Here is a 24,577-nt window from a genome sequence, read left to right as displayed (position 1 = left end):
ACGTGCCATCCAATGAGTTTTGAGGCATTTGTTTGAATCTGAGCAGATTCTCCAGATTTTTTCCATTTTGGTACAGGTTAATGCTCATCTCATCTGTCCATAAAACTTTGTTCCAGAATCCTGTAGTTTTTTACTGTACTTTCTTTTTTTAGCAAACTAACCTGGCCAGTCTGTTCCTGATGCTTACTATTGGCTTGCATTTTGCGGTGAAGCCTTTGAGGTTATGCTGGTATAGTCTTCTCTTTACAGGAGACTTTGACGCATCTATGCCTACATTCTGGAGAGTGTTCTTGATCTATTCAACTGTTGGAAAGGGGTGTTTCACAGTCCTCTACAGTGGTTTTATGTGGACTATATGGTTGTTTGCTATTGTTCAGCTCACCAGTGCATTCTTGCTCTTTCAATGCACCAAGCTTTTGATTTTTACACACCAAATGTTCTGGCTACATCTCTGAATGATTTATTCCATGATGGTTTGCTTTGCTGGCATTCACACTTCTTTGGTCCTTGTGTTAAGAGACAGCTGCGACAGACTCCAAATGCAAATGCACACCTAGAATCAGCTCTTGACCTTTTATTAGCTTTCTTTTGCATGAACTAATAATGCAACTACACACAGTTGGCCAAGTCACAGCTGAGCAGCCAATTGTCCAATTTTTTTTTTGGTTCCCCAAAATGGGGGGATGTGCCTTAAAAGGGCTGGAATTCCTACGTTGCTCACCTGATATGGATGTAAATGTCCACAAATTAAAGCTGACAGTCTGCACTTTAACCTCATATTCATTGTTTCAGTAATCCATGTGCTGAAGTAGAGCCAAAACAAAAAATGTGTCACTGTCCAAATACTTAGACTAAACAGCACACACACTCACACCCATATATACATACACACCCATATGTACAGATGTTTTGACACAGATCAGTGACAGTCAAATGTGCCCCAGGGTTATTTTGCATTTGTATCATGTTTGCTGATCCTCACATTTTCTGATACTACATTGTTACGCATGAACTTGGATGAAACCAGGAAATCATCCATCTCATACTTCAAAGCCAGGTGAAAGCAATGCTGGAGAATCAGGTTTTTAGTGACTGGCTAAATGCAAAGGAAACTTCTATGGTCCAGTTCCTGCGTCTCAACTAAGTAGCTGGCTAGTTATGTGATTTTGTGGATAGAGCTTTTAATGTACAGATTACCTTCTACATTAAAAGCTTTTAATAAAGTGTATTTTTATACACGTTGGTTTCACCATATAGCAATAACAGCATTTTTTATACATAGTCCCCCCCATAATGTTTTGGACAAATTGCTTCACTGGCATTTCTGATGAGTCAGGTGTTCAGTTGCTTCCTTGGTGCAGGTATAAGACTGCTTTCATCATTATCTAGCCTTGATTCTAGGCTTTTGCTTGCCTTTAGAGTCTGTTACTGCAGTTTGTAAAAATAAGGACCAGAGTTCTGCCAATGAAAGTGAAGGAAGCTATTATGAGACAGAGAAGTAAGAAAAACAAGACCAGGTCGAAACCTAGTATGTGGCTGGACCTAACACACTTCGTCCGGCTGACCAATGGTGTAACTTCATAACTCGGCCGACCAATGGTGTAACTTCATCACTCAGTCACAGACAATCGCGTTTGTAGGGCTGGCCCCGCTGTTGTCAGAGGCATAGGCCAAGCCTTAGGCTTGCAGAAATCAACTGATTGGAACATCATTAAAGAGCACTGGTGAACTTGGTCATTGCAAAGAGCCTGGTAGGCCAAGGAAGACCACCGCAGCCCCTGAAACAAGCAGGAGCTGAAAATGGCCGCAGTACAGGCCTGGCAGAGCACAACCAGAGAACACACTCAGCATCTGGTGATGTCTATGGGTCACAGACTTGAAGCAGCCATTGCACGCAATGTGACACGTGACAAAATACTAAACAGGACTAATTTAATTTATATAACATTAATATGCCCCAAACATTATGGTGTCCTGAAATGGGTGACTACATATAAAAAGTGCTCAAATTCCTACATGGTGAAACTAAAGTGTATAAAAATATCCTTAAATAAAAGCAGAGAATATGCAATTAACCACATGAATTATTGATAACACATTTGATTACAAATTGTGGACTACACAGCCAATTCAAGAAAAACAAATGTTTATCCCAAGGGTTATGATCTCACTGTATACAGGGTTATACTACATTTCAATAAAAGGCAACAAAATATTCCTATTAATGTATAGCAGTTTTAATATTTTAATGTTAATTTAAAAATAACACTCCAAACGTCGTCATACTTAACTTTATTTCTCCTCACATAATCCATCCTCTGCACAAGCATTCACTCAAAACCCAAGTATTGATGTTACTTATGTGTCCCATTTTGTCAGATTTGCATCCACTTAATAAACACAGAGTGACAATTAGGTAGTGTTGAAACTATGTGTCCGTTTTAACTAAAGAATCCCATGGAAACAGTGCATGAACAGTACTTTCCATCTATGGTATTAACACCAATGCACGCTATTCAAATCTCATTATATATATATATATATATATATATATATATAATCCCACCCCACCATTGCTTTGGTTTTGGACTTTCCTCTTTAATAACTATGAATAAACATTGGTGAATGTTCGGACCTGTCAAACAGCAAAAACAAGATAAAACAACAGGTGTCCAAGAAAAGCTTGATAACCCACATAGATATTTTTTGTGAAAGAACAAGATGATCTGACTGGTCTGGTGTAGGTCTGTCACCCACACCTCAGTGATGGAATGGGAACCGGTGTAATGATTTCAAAACATTTGCTGATTAAACAACAAAAATAATAAGAGCCTTCTAGACTTTTCTAGAAGTATAGATCTCATGCTCATATCAGAAGACGGGTTAAATGGATTAATCTGACCACTAGAAAGAAATCAAAAGGACCAAAAAAAGAAACAGAAATATGAGAACAGGACAAGACGTGGGTGATTCTAATTTAATATTAATGCATTATTTTTGTCATGTCGACATGAATTGGTGACTTCTCTTTTGTCCCACAAAATAAGCACCTAAGTTGTAACATCAAAATGAGGTACTAAATCACACATGAATAAGTAAACTTTTACAGATTTTTTTTTCCTCACAGCAAGAGTATGTATTTTTTGTGCAACATAAAATTCTTCAAGATTGAATTAACAATCAACAAAACCACAAAAAGAAAAAACAAAAGTCCAAAAACAGGAGAGAATAGAGATCAGAACCTCTGCCCGCTAGCCCTCCCAGACAAATAAATAATCTGAAATTCTTTTTCTCAAAAAAAAGTTCTTTTCAGAAGGCTTGCAAAAGGGTAAACAAGGGACAGAAAACTAATTCAGATGATCCCCCATCCCTAAAGAGAAAAACAAACTACCTTAAATCTGAAATGGGATATTCCTTTCCTTACCTTACCTTTGCACATTTGCTTTCAAAACTGGGCAGGTATACCTATATACAAATACATTTGCGTGTATATATGTATATATAATTTATATACATACACTAATTTGCTTTAATTTAACTAAGTGTGCAGTGTTTGCTCTCCAATATACAATTTCCTAAATATATTTTTCTCCTTTTAGGAAGAATGTGACCAGGGGCTATGACATTGGCTAGCGCCCACCCCCCCCGATAACAAGTGAGCCAATCAGAACTCTTCGACTCCAAAGGGGGGTGGGGGAAAAAAAAGAAAACAATCTCTTAAGGAAAACATCATTTGAAAATGTGCTTTTGTAAGTGCCCATAATAAATTGATATAAAGTTTCCTTTCTTTATGCTGGTATTTTTCCTATTACATAATTTCTTAAACAACCACATGCATTACATTTACGGTTGGAAATTTACACCTGGGGAGAAAAAAAAAAGGAAAAAAGAAAGAAAATATTTCGGATAACATCTCCGTAAACTACAATCCTTTATTTCAATTCATCCCAGTTCTATTATGCAGCAAAGTAGAGGTCTGTCAGTCTTCCATTCGTCCGCTTGCGTGTTTTCGCTTGCGTTCGTGCTCCAAGGTTGTTTTTCGTCTGCGCGGTAACAGTAACAGCTGTCGTCTTGGGTGCTTCTGAAATGGCGGGCCGACCGTCCCTCTACGAGGGGGATTCCGAGTTTCGTGGCGGGGCGGTTACGGGTGCGCGGGGGGGGAGGGGTGGAGGGCGTCCCTCGGCCCTCGCTCCGCCCCCTGGCCTCACTCGTCCTCGTCGTCCTCGTCCTCCTCGCCGTCGGACAGCGAGGCGCAGGGCCGGATCTGCCGGTAGCCGTCCAGCCACTTCTCCACCATCTGGGTGACCAGGGGGTGGTTCCTCCGGCGGCAGCTCTTCTGCAGGGCCACCAGCATGCCGCCGTCCGTCACGCAGCAGTCCAGCCACTCCCGCAGCAGCTTCTCCTGCTGCTCCTCGTTCCCCATCTGAGGGAGGGGGACAGGGCCTCACGGTTACCACGACTGCCAGGGACCCGCACATACACCTGGACTGCGCCTCAGATGGTCCACTACTACCCTATAGGGCACTAGCTAGGGTGACAGTCATTAGCTGGACATTAGCTGACATCCTATTTGCTCTGCTATATAGGGTAGTGGTTATCAAACCTGGTATCACCCTGTGTATGTTGGTTTTTGTTCCAACCACAACTGCAATCCCAGAATTTTAACAAGCTGTTCATTTTTCTTAATTGGTTGTATTTCATGCTTTAGAGGGATTATTTACTGTCTTCAACCACATTATGCCAGAAATAGCCATGCGTGCCACGAAGAACAAAATTCTCATTCTCATATTATGTTATATCGAGCTATATTGCAAACAATTAACAAAGGAAAAATTAACAGCTTGTTAAAATTCGGGGATTGCAATTGTGGTTGGAACTAAAACCAGCACACACAGGGGCCTCCAGGACCGAGTTTGAGAACCACTGATATAGGGAACTAGTGGACAAAGCCTGGGCGGGCCGCAGGGTGTGAGCCAAGGGTACTCTGCATGCAGTCTCCACGCATGTCACTCAAACTCCAGCACGCTCATCCCCTGCTACTGGGAATCTCCGCTCATATCCATCAAAGGGCTAATGCAAGCACATCACTTCCGCTACAGCGAGTCTTCAGTCCTGTCCATCAACGGGCTAACGAACGAACGTGACCTACTGCTAAAGGGAGTCTTCACGCGCGTCTATCAAAGGCTAGCACACGCACATACAGTACCTTACCGACACAAGGAATCTTTACTCAAATCACTCAAGTACACCCTTAGTGCTAAAGTTCTGAGCAAAGAACATCACACATGGAAATAATGGATAGGAACAAAGCCTGTGCATTCCTGGCTCTAATTAATCTGTGCTCACAGAAAGCGGCTGACATGCAGTAAACACTGGTGTATACCGCTTAACCCGTTTTATATGCTGTGATAGATCTCTTATGGCATTTCTGCTGCATTACATTCTACCACTGCTTTACACCAGGCCGGCCAGTGGAGGATGGGCTATTGCCAGGTTTCACCCGAGATTTCTTTCAATAGGAGAGTTTTTTTTCTCGCCACCGTTTGACGGTCTCGCCCCACTGGGAGTTTTTTGGGGTTTTTTTTACCTCATACGCTTGCTATTTCAGGGTTCAGGCCTGGCATTTGCTCCATTTGCTCTGTTTCTTGCCCTTTATTTTTTTGCTACTCTGTAAAGCATCTTTTCTGCGACAGTTCTCTGTGATAAGTGCTATACAAATAAAACCGAACTGAATTTAATTGGATTGAATTGGCATGCATGCAAACGTTCTCACTTGTACGTGTGTACATAGTACCTCTGAAGGACTCAGGACAAGTAATGCGCACAGGGAAACAGGAGCACGTTTCCATGGACGCCACCATTTATGAATCCTACAGGGAGACGGCTACGGCCCTGCACGCCGGCAGGCGCGAACACGCGTGTGATGTCACACCTACGGGGCCCGCACCGGCGGGCGTGGCCGCGGCCCCTGGACGCTGGCGTTCCGGGGAGGGAACTGACCTCTTGTGCGGATAGAAAGTGTATGTGCAGCAGCTTCCGGTCGCTGTCCACTAGTGGCAGGAAGGTGACGGTGACGTCGTCGTCAGTGTTGAGGTTGGCGCCCGCGCCTCGATTGTCGTAGCCGTCGTTCTCCATGGCCACCAGTGCGGAGAAGTGGCCCCGGGTGTAGCCAAGGGCGATGGGGCTTTTCCAGCAAAAGCTCTGTTCCCACAGTAAAGGCAAATACACGCCTGGAGGGGACACAAGCAGTCAAACCCGAGCACACACCGACGGTAACGAAAAGGTTTCATCGAAATGATTTATTATTAAATAAAACATCCATAACCCCCCACCCCATAACCTGCCCCCAATGTTAAACCGCAACACTTCAAAATATGAGAACTAAACTAATTATTTCCACAAAAAATTGCCCTGTTGAAAAATATTTATTTCATATTATATGACTTCATTTTCCTTTTTTGTGAGGGTAATAGCAAGAGGTCTGCCGCGGACCCTTCAAGGAAACAGGTGGCAGAAGAACAGCCATTTAATTACACCGGCTCCTTCGGGGACTACAGTTTCATTGGGCTAAACTGACCCCCAGTGCGATGACTTAAGTGGAAATATCCACCTTGCGACCGGGTATAAACTGCATAGTGGTGGGCGGGTGGGTGGGACATGGGGGGGTCAGATAATGGAGGACGCGATGCCGCTGAGCCTTTTGGAACAGTCCCGCGTTGTCCCCTCCGCGCTCCCCCCGCAGAGCCCCGCCTCCCCGCCCCCTCCTCCGGCAGCGCTCGCTCGCGCGCCCCGCTAATCGCTCCTCCATTAGCCTGACATTAGCGCCGGGCGGGATCGCTACGGCGAGCATTTATCAGGCCGCCGCCGCCGCCGCCGCTCCCTGCCCCAAATGAAAAACAGCGGGTCGCCGTGGCGCCCGGCGGACTCAATGAAAAGCCCCGTTTTCGGCGGCGCGTTCCTGGGGACGGCGAGCCGGCCTTCGCCTGCTCAGCGGGGCTGTGTTTCATGGCCGCCGGACGAGAACACTTAAAACGGCTGAAACCTGCTTGGCTTCTTTGTAATGTTTTTCAAATCTATTTAACTTTATTCATTTTTATTTACGCGTTATGGTTAACTGATAGCTGTGCGAGGACGCTTTGCTACAGGGATGAAAATGGCGGCGTTGAGGTCGCAGGTGAGCTTTAACTTGCCATCTTTGTCGATTGTTCTGGCGGAGTAGGTCTCCTTCAGATCAGACCGGGGTCAATTTGTTTTGAATTCAAATACTTTTGTTTGCTTTACTGATCTTGTCTGGTCTACTGGAACCAATGAAATACTCTCAAAAAGTGCAAACCCCGCCTTCTGGTCATATTGGCAGGCTCAATTACACCGGGCAAGATCAACAGAGCACAGAAAAGAATCTGAATCCAAAACAAATGTGTATTTGACTCGGGTCTGCGTCAGACACGTTAAAAAAAAACTGGTCAGACCGCTCTGATGTGAGCCGAGCCACAATGGCGACAGTGTACGTGTGCGCCCTGCCTCGCTCACTGGCCTCCATCTTAGCTCAGGGACTGAGGCAGTAACTGTTTTCACACAGGCTATAATTTGTGGCCAGTGGGTTTCAAACCTCCGACTGCAGGCTCCAGTTAATAGGCTCCGCTCCTGCGACGGCCAGGTGCTTCTAGTTAAACCATCAAGGGAAACGCTAGAGCCGGGCTAAATCTGCCTCAGAGTCCACCAACTGATCGCTTATGCAGGTCTGAACCCACGCCGCATGTTGCAACTACTCGGGCCTGTTCATTTTTTTTTAATTTTAATTACATGTGACTTGGAAACAAGAAGGAGCATTATGATCTGAAAACCAAATTCGAATGATACTCCCAGGTCAAAATAAAACAGATACACATACAGCCAGTTTAGCACATACAGAAAATATGCAACACCACACCCTGGAGACTTGGGGTGTGGGGAGGGGGGGGTGGGGGGGTGGGGTCAGGGCTGCTCACCTTGAAAACGAGTGAACCCTAACGTTTCACCACGGAAACTCTTGTAATACTTCACTCCGTAAACTATGATTGGTCTACGAAGAATGTGTGCAAGAACAAAAATGTGAGTCTGCTCCAAACTGGCACCAGGCTGCAAGAGGAAGAGAAGAGAAATTCACGTTACCATGCCGCTCACTCAAACTTCCATACAAGGCCGTCTCCAGACTCCACTCGGACAACTCGCCCTAAAAGCCAATGAAGACGCCCACACTACAAAGTACCCTACTCTAAAAGCTATGTCTGAATTTAATCTTAAAGTGGCCTTGCCTACTTGTGAGAAACCATCAATAAAAATACAGACTGAAAAAAGGCCCATTTAGTGCTAGTCCACTGGAATGGAGTGGGCCTCTACGCCTGTCCCAATATTTTAAATTCAACTGTCATTCGGCTTCTAAAAAGAATTTCCCCATGCACAAAACCACATCTCTGTATACTTAGAAGTTTTTTCCAATTTGTTCTTCATTTCTTTCCAACTCATCAGAGAGCTACTGACAGAAAATGTTTTCATCGAGGACGGCTGGATTCATCTAGACTCACAGGGCGTGGCTTAATGAGTATTTAAGGTATGTGGTAGAACATGGACAGCTGGCACACCTGACCGAGCAGGACGAGACAGCGCCTCCTTAAAAAACACGGAGAGGCTCTTGATTGGCTGGTCGTACCTGACTGGCCAGGGAGAGGATGAAGGCCCAGTCCTCCTGCCACTGCTCCTCCCTCAGGGAGAAGTGCAGTCCGAAGCTCTGCGAGTACCACGACTCCCACTCCTTCCAGCGCGTGTAGAACCTGAAAACCGGGCCGCACACACACCCTTCAGAAACCGCACGCCCCGCCCGGCCGCAGCAGCCGGCGCCAAGCCTTTCATCGGAGCGGCACGCAAGGAGACGACGCAGCGTGCATGACCGGGCCTGCTCTCAAATCCCGCCCCTCAGCCGCCTATTCCTCCCCATGCCCAGTGAACACATCAAAACACACACTTAAAGAGCCCATTTAAAAACTCTCACATTCAGAATCTAAAAACTCCTTTTTTTTGCATTTGAAGTGATCATTAATGCACACACTCATATAATATCACAGCATTGGTTTTCTTTCAATCTTTACATATAACTACTCAAAAATTAATCTAGTTCATTTCACTTTCACCTTGTCTTTAATCAGGACAGGTAACCCTTAAAAAGTTTCACATTATCCATCTTGTAAAACACAATTTACACATGACGCATCCTGTAACACACAAACACACAACACATCCTGTACTGCAGCGATACACGACACATATCGCAGTGCAAAGATCACACGTATCACAATGCACAGGCACGCATTACCAGAGGTGGGTAACCCGGCTTCAAAGAGTAAAAAGACTGACCATGCATTTGCTCCACCACCATGCACTAAACCAGCTGATTCTAATTAGCATAACTCTTCACCATGGTAGGAGAACTAATTATTGTAATCAGCTGGTTTAGTGCATGTTGGTGGCGCAAATACATGGTCAGTCTATTTTACTCTTTGAAGCCGGGTTACCCACGTCTGCGCATTGCACATCCTGTTTTGCTCTTGTGAAGGTGCGACAGCCTTTACGCCCGGCAGACAGCTGCCCACGCCCTCACCAGTGCGAGCAGTCGTGCAGGCTGTCGTGCAGGGTCTTGCGCAGGACCGAGTCCTTGTCGTAGATGCCCCAGGTGGCCTGCAGCACCGAGTCCAGCAGGCAGTCCCCGGCGGTGCGGTTCCACAGCGCGTACAGCCTGCTGTCCAATCGCGTGCCCAGCTCCAGAGACCAGTTAATGATCGGGGACTCCTCCTCCAGCTCTGAAAGGGGGGGGGAGAAAGGGGCGTTCCCCAATCACGAAGCTCCGCCCTCCCTCCGACCTCTCCGTTTCACACTCACGGTTACATTTTCGGCTCTTTAAATGTTTTTATTCGCTGCAAAGCGCTTTGTAGCCTCATATAAGCGCTATATAAATAAAGATTTGTCATTTTTGTTAAGTCTCTCCGGGACACAAACAAAGCAGCTGAACGGGACGCGGGACACCCAGCGAACCCGGCAGGGGCGTGGTGCGCCTCATTCAATCCTAAAACTCACACAGGGCCCTAAAGCCCAATGACAACATCAGCAGCGGGAGGTTGCACGGAAACAGAATGTACAGTGGAGCACATTTGCTCTGAAAAAATACTAAAATAAATCACATTTGGTTGCTGCTGAGGCACAGCTGCAGATAGGCTGTTCATTTCAATATAAAGGGTGTTGCTGAACAGAGAAAATTTAAGGAGATGATGCTTCACCTTTCTGCACGTCACGGTCCAGCACCTCATCGAACAGCTTCTCCTGAACAGTTGGAGGCAAGTCCTCAATATCTGAAACCACAAAAAGAGTTAATAAATGGGAAAATGCAAAAAACACATTAATAAAATACTGGTACTCATTTTCAAAAATAGCTTCAATGAATCTAACCAATGTCCCAATCTGTTCTTCAGAGTCAAGGAATTAACACCTATAGGGTGGTCTTTTGTTAAAGGGCACTGTCTTTCCAAAAAAAGATTCATGGTTAGCACTGACATTTAAAAATGTGCACACTCACGCAAATGCACATAAGTGCACACATACACGCAGCCACATACACACACACACACACGCACAGCCGCCCGCACACGCACGCACCCGCAGACACGCACCCACACACACACACACGCACACACACACACACACACGTACGCACACGCACACACACGCTCACACACGCTCACACACACAAAACCCAGGTGGCCGTTCTCTGGCACAAAAACAAAAGAACGAAAGCACAACCTCTGTTCGACAGAGCGCTCAAAAAGCAGCCTTCAGCTACTTCCTACATGCAGAGAAATACTTGGCATAACAGAAAAAAGATTCAGATATTCCAAGGAAGCCCAGATCATCTTGTCTCTAATGGCGGCGCTGCCAAAAGAAACACACTCCTGCGAACTCTTAACCCGACTGCTTTTTAAAAGTAATTCGTTGTACAAACAAGCCAAGGGGCACCACGCAGCATTTTAAGGTCACGCGCTGCAAACACCGCCGCCTTCCCATCCCAAATGCCAACATAAAAAACGCAGAAGAACAGCCTGAGGAACACATTATGAATTCAGCATTAAACAATACGCCTTACAATCTCAATCATTCCACAGCAATCTTAAAGTATAAATGCAGGCACAGTTATTGAATGCATTCTAAAATATGCAATTTTACAATTTAAGCTACAATATATGCAGGCTAGCAAGCCAGAACATATGCATGCAATTAGCTACACATTAAAACGGCCCCTAAAATATTAGATATCTTCCATATCTTTCAAATGGTTACATATTACTTTGTGTAAGGGTGCACTACATATGTCAGTGAAATGTCTATCCCCTATATGTGGGCTAGCAGACAGTGCACTTCATAATAAAAATAAAAGCGGTTTGGGGAGGTAATCCCAGAGCAGTCGTGACGAGCGTGATGGAACTGAAATTCATTACGCACGCGGCGAGGGTGTCTTTCCGGGGGGGTTGGGGGCAATAAGGCGGGGCGCGGGCGGCTTGCGTACCCGCGGGCAGCGTGAACGTGACCAGGTCCGTGAGGAAGTAGCAGGCGAAGTCGCCCTTGCGCTGGTGCAGGGAGGCGGCGATCTCCCGCCGGATCTGCTCCGTCAGCTCGGGGCACACCATGGCCGGGATGCACTTGGTCGCCTGCTGGGAGACCTGGAGGCCGCAGGGACGAGCGGGGGGTTAGTCAAAACGGGACTCTCTCTGACGCCATCACTGCACATGGAGCTCTGTGTCATCTCCCACACCGTTATCACAGATGGGATTCAACCTCATATGGTCTCTCTTGAAAATACTACTACTACCAATACATTAGTACTAATGGGATTCAACCTCATTTGATCTCTCTTGAAAATACTACTACCACAACCAATACTACTACTATTACAACTACTATTACTAATACTAATATACTAATACCACTGCTACTACTAATACTATTAATACTACTACTAGTACTACTACTACAATAATACAATTATTAATATAATTATTATTTTAGTACGTATTATTATTATTTGTACTAAAATAATAATAATAATAATAATAACAAAGCAAACATATGAAACATTATTGGAGAAATCATTCAATCCTAATAGTATTATTTAAATAATACATTACTGGTATTATGTTGGTTATATTTAAAGAGTCAGGCATGTACCCCTCCAGGGGCTCCAGTGCTCAGCTGGCAGGGCTGCAGATGGCCCACAGGCTGCAGACAGAGCCACTGCTCTAATACAAAGCCTGTAAGGTCATCCAGCTCACAGTGACCTCCAATCAAGGTCAGGCGGCAGCAGCGCAATCTGGCACCGCTAATCTCATCCCATTAAAACTGACATCCGCGCCAGGATGAAATACATACAGCAGGAATCATTACCATGAGTGAGGAGAACAAAATTAGCATTTTTTGCATTTGAAATAAATAAAAAAGTAAAGAAAAAGAGAACGGATGTGTTGTCTTTCCTGCGCTTCCTAATCTTGTCCACAGCACCGGAACTCATTAGCTCTGTGACATCACCTCCAGCACAGACCAATGGCTGAGCTGCACTACGCGTAATCCTTTATTTAATCCCAAACCCGGAGCGAAGCCCATTCTGGCATAAAGGCCGGCGCCTCATTACCCAGCAGCGCCGGCAGTAAAACAGTCTCGCAAATCATCTGGACTGCACTTGCTTTTAAAGGACAGGCCTGCACGGCCGCCTCTCCACTTTACAATAGCGCCTTTCCCCTCCCGGTCGCCCCGGGACTTTACAGGGGAATAAAGACGAGATTTATCCCTTTGTAATCCTTAAAGCGTATGGGGTCCTTTGTTCTCTGCAGGAGAGCAGATTTAAAAGGTTGCTGCAGTGCTTGTCCTCGCATTTACTTCCTGCGTCGGGTTCAAGCTGGGAGCCTTTATTTCCCCTATACCCGATAAGGAGGAGAACTCGGCCCGAATTGATCCGCAGCCGTATACAAACGCAATGGTCCTGCAGGGACACTCCACGCCAGTGGGGGGCGCAGATTCAGATTCTGCCGTTGATAACCATGGGAAACGCAGAAGCGACAGCATTTGCCACCCCAAATGCAGAAAAGAACATGGGCTGCAGTAATGGAGCAGAACGGATGTCGATCGTTTCGTTTGAGCTTATTTAGCGCTGCAAAAAAAAGAAAAGAAGAAGAAGACGGTATGTTCACCCGCTCAATCAGAGAAGGAGACGCGATGCAGCCGATGCAGCCACCCAAGTGGACCAATCGCAGGCAACCTCCGCATTGAGGTCGACAGGCGAACGTAGCGGCTAGTTCGGGCAGCAGTGATGAGCACACCGTGGTGGCCAAAGCCAAAGTGCAGTTTCCTTTTCTCAAACTAGCCAATTGTGAACTACAGCCCCCACGCACCCCCATTACCTCAGTTAGCAGAATGGCCAGCATGTCCTGCCTCTGGAAGCGAATGGCCAGGTGCACCAGGGTGAAGCCGTCGTCGAAGGCCGAGGGGCGGTTCAAGAGGCGCACCTCGTCGGCCGTCATCTGTCGGGCGATGTCCCCCCCGGACGACTTGTACGCCTCCACCGCCGCCAGGTCCCCCTCCACCACACCTGCAATGAGAGCCGTTCGTCAGCTAGCCTGTCAGTCAGGGCGCCCGCCTCCATGCAAAGGCTCCACTGATCTATATCCACTCACATTTAGGTATGCGACACACTTTCTTTTTTCTTCCTTAGGCCAACAAAATAAAATGTCTGAACAGTAAGCACAGGAACAAATAAACGTACACAGAGCACTCCAGTGCTCCCCTTTTAGGGGCATTTGCTGCCGAAATCTCATGCATCAACTGGAAAAAATTATTTAGGAGCAATAATCTACAAAAATTGAAAAAATAATCAACTAATTGTGATGCATTAGTGTTCTCCTAAATTTTTCAACTTAGGAGCACATGTGCTCCTTAGAAAAAATGTTAGCATAGCGCCCCGCATACATATACACACAGGCATATAAAAGGGTACATATATTTTTATGAGTTAAGCATTTCTAACGGCTGTTTGCTTTATCCTCAGAGCAGGGAAAGCTCTGCTAAATGACTGGACTAATAGTCATGTTTCTCTTTAAATAAAAGCCTCATCTCCAGTGAGACCAGCAGCTTATCATCTTAAGCCTCCACGGTCACTAGACAACGCACTCATTATCCAGTAATTCAGAAACACCACCACCACCACCGCATCCCAGTCATTTGGAGGACTGCTCTAGCCTTTTGGCTAAGTTAAAGACTACAGTGAACGTTCTATCTATGGTATCAACAATATTACAACAGAGCATATTATATTAAGCAGCCAGGTTGTATTACAGGACTGTTGCACCATTATGTCTATTTCTGGAAGCTCAACGCGCAGGTCTACCATTTTACTGATGAATTTTGCCAAGTCATAGCAGAAGCGTAATTATTTGCATTTGAACAGGCACCGGGCCTGGTTCCCAGGCTCAGTGAGAACCTGTTATGACGGAGACAGGAAGGACGGGACGGCAGAGAGCGGGTCCCGTACGATGGCCGCGTCCGCCTTGCCCCCGCTCCATTCGTATTACTGCAGCGGAATCGAATTGCCGCCCACGGTATCCTGAAGGGCGCTCTCGCTGCACGCGCTCCTGGGGGCTCTGCCTAATGAACACAGGCGGTGTGAAGACGCGTTCCTCTGTGATACCGACCCTCGGTAAAGCAGCGTTCCCATCGTCAAACCAGCCACCTGTAGCCAAGGGCAGCCATGCACCGGCAGCGAACGGCTGAGGTGGTGATGCAACGACGGCCATCTGTGAGGACAGTGTGTTCTCGCTTCATTTGAAGAGCACGCTTGAGGCAAACTCCCCACGACTGCTCCGGACAGAAGCGCGGACGTCGAGGGGTCAGAATGCAGGAGGCGTTCGGCCACGTGCTCTGAGCGGGTTAACACTGGGAATGGCTCCAAGCAAACATCTCTGTTTTGAACCCGATACTCCAGGCAGCCTAGTACTTCATTTCAATTCTGGAACAGGCGTACGAGTACATGGTGAACCTCGAAATACAAAATACAGTAATTGAGACGCAGTACTTTATTTGCGTTTCCCCTTCACCGTCATCAACTACATAATATGTAGTGGAAAGATTCAGAACATTGGGTACATACAATACTCAGGCTTGAATGACCCTTACACTTGTGCCTACAGACCTTGGGATCCCCAGGGCAACACTGATTTACACTCGCACCATCAAAATATTATTCTAACTACATGGAAAGCTAGCACAAAAAAGAAAACAAAGCATACTGTGAAATAAGACAAGCCCTCTCAGACACTGTATAGCTTTGCCAAAGTCACAAATGTGAAAAGTTGAGAATTAAAAACATTTCTTTTTTTTTTTTTTTAAACTTTGCACAGTTTGTATAAATGGGTTTTACCAAGTAGTGGGACCAAAAATGCAGTGACACTGTTCTCCTTTTCTGTCATACAAACTGTTGTGTTTTAGGTGGCTACTTTGCTACCAGTGAGGTCAGCTGAACAGATCTAGAATGGCAGGGCGGTGAGCTTCCTCGGTCAAACACAAATAAGACGGATGTCAGTCGCTGTGATGGCTGCGCGTTAGCCGCAGCAGCGGCTAGCTTGCGACGGAAGAAAAAACCATGGATGACGAAGCCTTTCACTTAGGCTTCCTGTATCTTCCGCTAGTTAGTTAGCAAGATGTTTACCGTCATGTGGCCAAATATAGTCATACGGTTCCAAATACAGGGAAGTACAAAATGCAAATACCCTCAAAGCGGTCAGGCTAAAATGTGGTGAATCTGTTTAACGAGAGACCAAAGTAACTAGCGCTCTCTGAACAACCTTGGTCCGATACAGCATACATTTTTCATTATGGGCATTTTAAATATATTCAATATTTTACAGTGCAGCTTAATTTTAACATTTCATTTTCTGATTTAGCTTAGTCCATAATATATTTTGGTGTTCAGTTCAATTCTATGTAGGCCTAGTTCACGTAAGGAAATTCTTACTAGAATTTCCGTAATAGAGTTCTTAATTTCTAATTTGTTGCAAGTTATGTAATTTAGGAATCTCTACAATCTCTATACATCTGGTATTTTATTTCTTAATGTAATTAATGTAAATTGTTTATTGAATTTCTTGTATGCTGGCTAATTCATCCGAAGTTCCCCCAGGGGAAAAAAAAGTTATTCAATTCCACTTTATTCAAGTTGTTCTAAAACACAGTAAATCACATTCACTTAGTAGACATTCGTATCCAGAGTGGCCTAAAGTGTAAGAGAACTAACATGATTATACATGATCATGCATGTATAACATATATGTATATGTATGAATGTCAATGCATATATTATTTTCATATTTATCAAGAGCACAGCTTTTCCCAATGGCATCATCAGTAAAACTTTCACCAAGTAATTGGCACTTTATCAATAAGGGCATAACACTTTTGTTTTGGGTGAATTTCTTTTAATTAATTAGCGTGGTCACATTATTATCAAAGACCAGTGGCATTTCTGATATTACTATTACATTTCATTCATTTTTCTGGGCTGGCAGAACAGCTAGATTTTGCATCGAAAACCATGTAACTGCTGCGTTCTCTGAACTACCGTATGAAATCAAGAGCGATTTCTAAAGTTTTACACCTGGAATGCTGTTGGGACACAGAACCCAATGTCACAGCGAATGTGTTGGTGGAGGAATTCAGCCGAAATAACCCGGTAACTGCACAGTCCCCAATCTGTTCTGCCAACCTAAACAGGGTCCCCCACCGGCCTGTCACACAGCTCATAGAACAAAAATCACATTTATCCAGACATTCTAAAGCTGGACTGTTACCAAGACTGCCCCCCCCCCCCCCCTTTTACATGCTGACAGGTGATGCACGTAAACCGATCCAGGACCACCCCCACGACCGTTTCCCTGGCAACCCCCCCCTCCACCCCCCAGCCTCCCCATCTCATTTCGCTTGCGTGACAGATGTTGAGGTCGCAGGACTCCTCCGGAAGCGCTGGCTAATTTTAACGGGCACCGAGTGTAAGCAAGTCCTGTTGCCAGAGAGTAACGGGTTACCCTGATACGTCCCAGCTCAGGATCTGTCAGAGGGTCCAAAACATGTCTTTCAGGCTAATGCGCCGCGACAGTTTATAAACAGGGGTTCAAGACACGGGGATCGCTTCAGTGTTCACATGCGTTTTCCTCAGTTACTGTTACTCATGGCACCAACAACAGTAAAGCACCAGTCAAATACTACACAACACAGGCTTCTGGCTTTATACGCTGGTTTCCAAAATAAAGCTTATTTAGTTTGAACAGAATTATGTTCAACAAACTGCAGACACCAGTCTTATTTCATGTGTCGCACAGTGAATGCTTTGGAAGCAAGTGGACCGTAGCCACTGCCCTCCACACTTTTAACTTTTAGCCCGCAGAGATGGGAACAATTGTACACAAACATCGTCTTTCCTTCCACTGCAAAAAAACTAAACAAAACAAAACTGGCAAGATCTCGTCAATTGCGTGGGAATGACCAAACTGTGTGTAAAAACAATCGACACAATTTATGGCTTCCTGCTGAAGAAAGCACACCACACCAATAACGTCAGAGTAAAGGAGTGTATGTGCGTGCATGTGTGTGTGTGTGCATGTAGAATCTCTTATATGGTTTCCGAGTCAGCTTTTTGTAAGAGTCAAAAAAATTTGCAGAATTAACTTACAATCCTTTTTTATTTGTAAAATCTGAGGCATTCCCTACACACCAGATCAACCCTGTGGTACAATCCACCCACTGGATATTCAACACAATACAGCCTCTCACACACCCCTACTCTCTTTGTTTTTTATTTTATATATATATAAATATATAGTTTAACCTTTGCTATATGCACATTTTGATGAATCATGAACGGTAATTACTAACCTTTAGATTAATGGCACCGTCTCCGGCATTATAAAAGGACTACAGTATCCTGTCCAGTTGAAAGCATCCTATTTAATATCAATATCAACGCATCAGGTTCTTCCTGTGAATCAGGACTTTCCTTATTCAACCAGCCTCCCCATTGTACCATTTTCCCTTTAGGCAAACATATCCAATTATCCCAGGCATCACACGCATTTCCACAGCCACACATCCTGGTGTCACACCATTGTTGCTGGAAGCCCTTGAGGAAATCTCGCTCGGAGTGAAAATGACAGAATTAATTGCTTCCTCCAATACAGGCACACGGCCGGGTCACATGATACCCTGCCCTCCCCTTCGGGGTTCGGAGGAGGCCCCCGATACGCGAGCTTCGCAGGAAATGTATATTCCTGGCGCCTGGCGTTCGATGCGACCGACGGCCCAGCCACACGGCAGTTGTGAAATGTGCCTTAGCATAACAGAACACTAATAGACACCCGGAGGTATGGACGCAGTTTGGATGGATTGATGCGCCTTGGAATGACTGACAGTTTGAAAGCGGGAGGGGGGAAGGGGGGGGGGGTAACACACCGAGCGGTAACACACTGTCCCTCGCAGAGAGTGGGGCCAAGGTCGGGACCGTGTACACGGCTGTTTATTTTTGCCCGCCGCACAAGCTGGGGGTTATTTTGCTCCGCAGAATGCCTGTCTCAGCACACGAGCGCCGCTGTTTACAAGCTCCCTTGACCGGGGAGTCAGCCCCCCACCCCCCACCCCCTGGCGACACCCCCTGCCGACCTCTCGGGCCCGTCCGGGCGGCGGGGAGGGGGCGCCGGCCGGACCTTGGCCCCCGTCGCTCCGTCCCGCCCGGTCGCACGCTCGTAAAGCGTTAGCGTTAGCGCTAACGTTAGCCCGCGCGGTTCTCGTCGTGTTGATGCTCTCGGCCCCTCGAGGTGCTAGCGCAGCGCACGCGAGCGCCTCGAGGGGCCGGTTCACCGTCTAGCACGCCGCCTAGTCACACGCACTCGTTCACTCGCTCAGTCCGTCCATCGTCTCATTGGCCACAGTTTTGTGATGTAATCGGTTTCCACTCCACATTACAACTGCTCCAGTTGTGCTCTTGCACTCAAAATCAGATGTAAAAAAAAGGACTCAAGACACCATTATTATTAAAGATTTTTATGTTATGAAGCTAAATTCCATCAAAAACTGGGTTCTCCTTTCCATTGTATATAAAAAAAACTGTTTTCCTCCTTAGTATTCCCTAATGAGTAACAGCACTGGGCAGGACATGCTGGGTTATGGGTTAAATCAACACAGTCTACTCCAAGACAAAGGTCAGCTTCTTACTAAACGTGGAATCGAAACTACCGTCTGGAAGCCGATTGGCTACGCTCTGTCTAAACACACGCGCGCACACAAACAAAAATCCATCTTCAGAACATCTCCATTTACAGACAGTGAGATCATCTGCACGGAAAGGAAACCGAATCCCCCCGTTTCGATGCAAACACAATAAAACGATTGCCTCTGGAGCATCACCGTTGGCCATCGCAGGGCATGACATCACAGAAGCAGCCTGAGGTCGCACAATGGCCGGTTTTGTCAGCAGGAGAAACAGTGGAGCAGGACAGAGTACTCTCTGAGCACTGTAAACCAATTGTCCTTCAGGCACAGGGGTTATGGAATACCAGCCCACAAACGGCCACTGAATTTGTCGTATTCTCTCTTTTTAAAACCCGCCCTCAATTCAATCAATTAATAAATCAATCAAATTTTATTTATATAGTGTATTTCACAGCTATTGTCACAATACGCTTCACAGACAACCCTGGCCTAAACCCCCACAGGAGCAAGCCTAAAGAAATTCAACTGGTTAAAAGGGCACATGTACACAAATTGGCATTAACGACGGCAACTTCGACTGGACGTGAACTCGGACAGCATTTCCCACAACCCCACTCACCTGCGCACGCGTTCAGGAACAGCCAGTCCGTCTTCCTCATCCTGTTCTTGATCTGTTTGAGCTTTTTGAAGTCCACCTCCTGCTCCTCCTTGCTCCCGACCGCTCCGGCCGCCAGCTCGATCCTCTGGAAGTCCATCTTGACCTCGGACTCCCTCTTGGAGGTGGGGGGCGAGCGCCGCTGGCCCCCGCTGCAGCTGCTCCTCCAGCGGGCGCGGTCCTCCTCGTTGATGACGGCGGACGGGTCCCCCGGCTCGGCCAGCTCGATGGCCTCCGGGGCGTTGGGCCTGGGGTGGTCGCACACCACGCACTTCCTGGTCTTGGGCCAGTTCTCGTACGTGCAGGCGGCGCAAGTCCAGTGCTGGGCCCGCGTGTTGAGCCGGTTGCGGTCGTTGTACTCCTCGCAGGGGTCCTGAGGGGGCGGGCCGGGCCGTGACCCGGACCCGGAGGTCTGCGGGGAGGAGTCCGTGGGGCTGCGGGCGCGCTGGCGCTGGCACAGGCACTGGGTGCAGCGGATGGCCCGGGGCCAGTTCAGGTAGGTGCACATGTGGCAGGACCACTTGCTGCTGGGCTCGGAGGTGCCCGGCGGCCGGACGCGGGGCCGGGCGCTGGAGTCCGGGCAGATGAGCAGGGGGGCGCTCCCGCCCTCGGTGCCCGGCGGGTCCCACTCGCGCCCGCCGTCCAGGCCGGGCCCGCTCTTGAAGGGCTCCTCGGTGATGATGGTGCCGCTGGGCCTCTGGGCGCGGCACATGGTGCACTTGATGGCCGACGGCCAGTTCTCGTACGTGCAGTACTCGCAGGCCCACTTCACCCCCAGCTCGGTCATCGTCCGACAGTTGCTTGGTGGAGGTAGGGCAGGAGTCAGGCTGCGGGAAACACAGACGCGCGCGCGTGCGCGTTCACTGAGCTGCGTCACACTCCGCTCAAAGGCAAACAACAAACAAAAAAATACAAACTGTCCACAACAAATACGCATCTATCCTAATGGAGAGGCCGAGCACTGGGCAGCACACCAATGGGACAAACTCCAGAACACCAAACCTGCAGCTGCAAAGAGATCATGAAAAACAATCCACTCTGAGATTTTTTAATTTTCCATATTCCTAAAAGGCCTACAATGTATAGGGCACTATGTTGGTGAGATTTCCACGTATAAAATAAAATTTATACTGGCCAGCTGCTTGAAGTCCCATTTTGTTTTAACCAGACTAAATATTTTGTGCAAATTCTACCATGAAAGTTGAGAAAGCCAAAAGAGAATATTATAATGGTATGAACATGCAAACAAAATACATGCAAATGGCCTTCCATCCAGACCCTTGCATGGCATAAACCTATATGCAAATCTGCACAAAAAGGACAAGGTCAAGAGCAAATGAACCATAGACGGCTGCTTTGATTGTCAAATCCTGCTTTAACCACCTGGACCTCTGGCGGCAATTTCTGCATCTGGCAAAGCACTAAATCCAGCACTTTCACGTTCACCCAGTCAGAATGGAAAAGCAAAATACTCACCTCTCCGTACAGAGAGAACCGCATTTCCAGTTAATATACAACCAAGCCCCGGTAAAAAACCGAATCAGCTCCACAAGCACAGCTGCTGCCTTTGCTTCTTTAATCTGGGGATGGACTGAAAGTGTAATTCTGGCTAAAGCTGAGCTCTGTGTCAGAGAGCCAAGACTGAAACTCCATATTCCACCCGTGAGTGAGCATGACAGACACAATAAACACAGCCAGCTCTGTGCACAGAACCTATCCATAACAGAGCTGCATAGCCTAGTAGCTGGGGCCCACTGGAATCAAATTCCAGGGCTAAATCACTTGGGGTGGCCAAGATTTCATACATTGAAACTCAGCCATTGGTAAATGTACACACAACTCCAGTTAAACAAACTAAATAGCCCATACAAATCAGACCAATAGTTTTGAATTATTTCAAGGAATACTGCAGCTGGAAAGTATCTAGGCCAATACTCCCAGATCATTCGTTTATTTAGGCTTAAAGTCTAAAGATAGGAACAGAGGATATTTTTTAATATGTTAAGGCATTCTTCTTCTTCTTCTTCTTATTATTATTATTATTATTATCATTATTATCATTTTTGTACTGTTACTATTTGAATTATTATTATTATTATCATTGTTATTATTACGCATACCTGTATATTATGTTTTCTAGCTTAGAACTGGTAGAGTTTTAAAAATACATTTCACGTGATTTTCAAAAGTTATTTCACTGGAATCAACAGAGAATGTAGGCCTATTTGCTGGTGTGACACGAGGTATTGTCCAATACAATATGAGAATGTGAGAGAAAGTGAGAGAATGGAGCACAGTGTGACAAATGCTCATTTTAACTGCCTGAAATGGCCAACCTTGAAAATGACAGGCAATAGTGTCACATTTTTCCCCCGAACGTGTTTCTTTCTTTAACTTTTACCATCCCGAAGCACCCACTGCACTTTAAGTAAAATACGCACTGCACGCATTACAAGAATAACCTTGATGAAACAAATTTAACAAGGTCACAGAAAATATTTTGTTATTGTTTTTCGTAAAATGTGCCAAGAATATTGCAAGACATTGAGTCCCGTGACATCAAACACCTGCTGAACGCTTGCACAACCGCATAACAAGTACTCATTAAATATTCTATACATAAATTATTTTTAAAAGGCAAACGTGTAATTGGAATCACGTCCAGACTACAGTTTTTATCCGGAGTAACGATGGGTAAACAAAGGCTATCAGAGTATATAGCCAGGTAACGGCAAGCTTGTAAAAGGAGCCAGTTCAATACTCACGTTTGAAGTGTAATCCTAATTACAACAACACCGCAAGGTTCTATCTCGTAGCAAGCTAAGTCTATATGTGTCAAGCTACCGTATTCAGGCGTTGTTGATGTAGCTTACAACAACGAACAACGGAAATATTGTTCGCTACTTCCTCAAAGCTAAAGGCAAAGCTAACAATTGAAGTAACGTTGGCAAACTAACGTGTGCAACTTAACAAAAATTCCTTTTTAATTTCATTATTTCTACCGCATAATACAACACGGAATGCAATAAAAGTCTATGAATTATGATGTTCAGACGATCCATCTCATCTCTGCAATTCGTTCCATTGTGGGCTAGTTAGCTGGCTAGTTAAATGACTACTGTATAGCTAACGTTAGTGACCTTCTTCAATGGCCAATATTATCAGGTTCAAGTTTTGTAATTTTATGTAGCTAGCTACATAGCAACTTGTCTTAGATTCAATGCGTGCTTTGACCTGGGTGTAAAGTTAATTTGATTCACCAGGAAATTATTTCGCCCGTCCTCCCGATTTTAGAAAATTGGTCCCTTGTCATCTAGTAGCAAGTTACTCGGGGCGAAATTCAATACGGTGCTACCATGAGACACAAACAGTGTTACTGAAGAAGCGTCCAGTTAGCTTGCTGTGTCTGGCTTGCTAGATAGTAAAATACCTGTAATCGAGCAGGACAAGAGCACCAGTTTAGCAAGATAGCTACTCACGTTATTGATAGAAGCTTTGGTAGCAACACTGACGTTGCCCCAACTACGTCAGTGGGGACACTGCAAGATCATTTTTAATCCCATTGATTCTAAATTTGCACATAGTTGAATATAACGATTCAACCTTTAAATTGTGTAATACAAGAATGTTTCGCAGCGGACGTCAGGCCATACCTTTTCCTGTGTTTACACTCCTCTCCCTGGTGCTCAACCACAACAAACCTTCCCCGAGCTGGCCAGTCCCAGTCCTCACGAGCTTTCCCAGATCCGTATTTACTCCGTTAATTCCGAAACCCTTCTTTAATTGCGTTTGCCATTCCCCACCCTGACCTCATTATCGTGTGGAAACCCCTCAATAAAAACAAAAATTATCGGCTTTCCGCCCGCTCCTTTTCAGATTTTTAAACCATTTTAATCCCCATTATCCACTGTGCTACTCTTCCTGTGTCACTAATGGCGGAGACTGGGAAACAGGAGAAGCCAAAATAAACCTTCTTCACTAAAGGCAGGGGGCTACAACGTCACACACCACCGGGCTCCGTCCACAAAATAGATTGGCTATCTATGACTGCTCTTGTTATAGGCCTATCAGAGGCTACGTCTTTCGTTGCTATTAGAGAACGCTGTCCGCAGAGGAAAAGTGAAGCTGAAGCCGTTTATTCCCATTTTGGCTCTGACGGAGAATTCACACTTCCCATTGCCGTGTCCATTCCAGAGCCAGAATGGCGATAGTTTCATAACCCCCAGTACTGGCTCTTCTGAATGTTTTCAGTAGTGACAGGATGATGTCACCGCCAAAAACTGCTGCAGTAGTGAATCTGCGGTAAAACAATGTTATAAATTAGCTGTCATACTATTAGCATGTCATACTATTAGCTGATTTATTTATTTCTCAAAATCATCATCAAAATATAATTGGTTGCTATTTTTATATGCGTAGTAGCTTGCTAGAAGTGTTCATTTGGAAAAATACTTAACTGGATATAAATTGTGATCTACTGGATTCACGTCAAAATTGGATGTGTAGGCTAATTAAATGGCAGGCTAAGATCTCGATCGATCAAAATAAAAAACGGAACGATCCGTTCTTTAATGTTAATTTTGGCTTCAGCTCATACCGAGG

General features: G+C 45.8%; 1 protein-coding gene across 1 annotated transcript; it reads right to left on the bottom strand.

The window, feature by feature from the left end:
- Positions 1 to 2,277: 2,277 nt before the first annotated feature.
- On the bottom strand, positions 2,278 to 23,982 carry zranb1a (zinc finger, RAN-binding domain containing 1a). The gene is made up of 10 exons (XM_064320713.1): positions 23,629 to 23,982; positions 19,940 to 20,802; positions 13,473 to 13,660; positions 11,588 to 11,741; positions 10,308 to 10,379; positions 9,635 to 9,833; positions 8,690 to 8,810; positions 7,989 to 8,118; positions 6,001 to 6,230; positions 2,278 to 4,423 (listed from the first exon to the last, which is right to left on the bottom strand). The coding sequence occupies exons 2-10, from the start codon at positions 20,760 to 20,762 to the stop codon at positions 4,205 to 4,207; spliced, it is 2,136 nt and encodes a 711-aa protein (XP_064176783.1). The 5' UTR covers positions 20,763 to 20,802; positions 23,629 to 23,982; the 3' UTR covers positions 2,278 to 4,204.
- Positions 23,983 to 24,577: the final 595 nt, after the last annotated feature.

Source organism: Anguilla rostrata, chromosome 2 (assembly GCF_018555375.3).
Source record: "Anguilla rostrata isolate EN2019 chromosome 2, ASM1855537v3, whole genome shotgun sequence".
Lineage (NCBI taxonomy): Eukaryota > Metazoa > Chordata > Actinopteri > Anguilliformes > Anguillidae > Anguilla > Anguilla rostrata.
The sequence above is the reverse complement of the archived record's forward strand: the minus strand, read 5'-3'. Positions and strand labels throughout refer to the sequence as shown.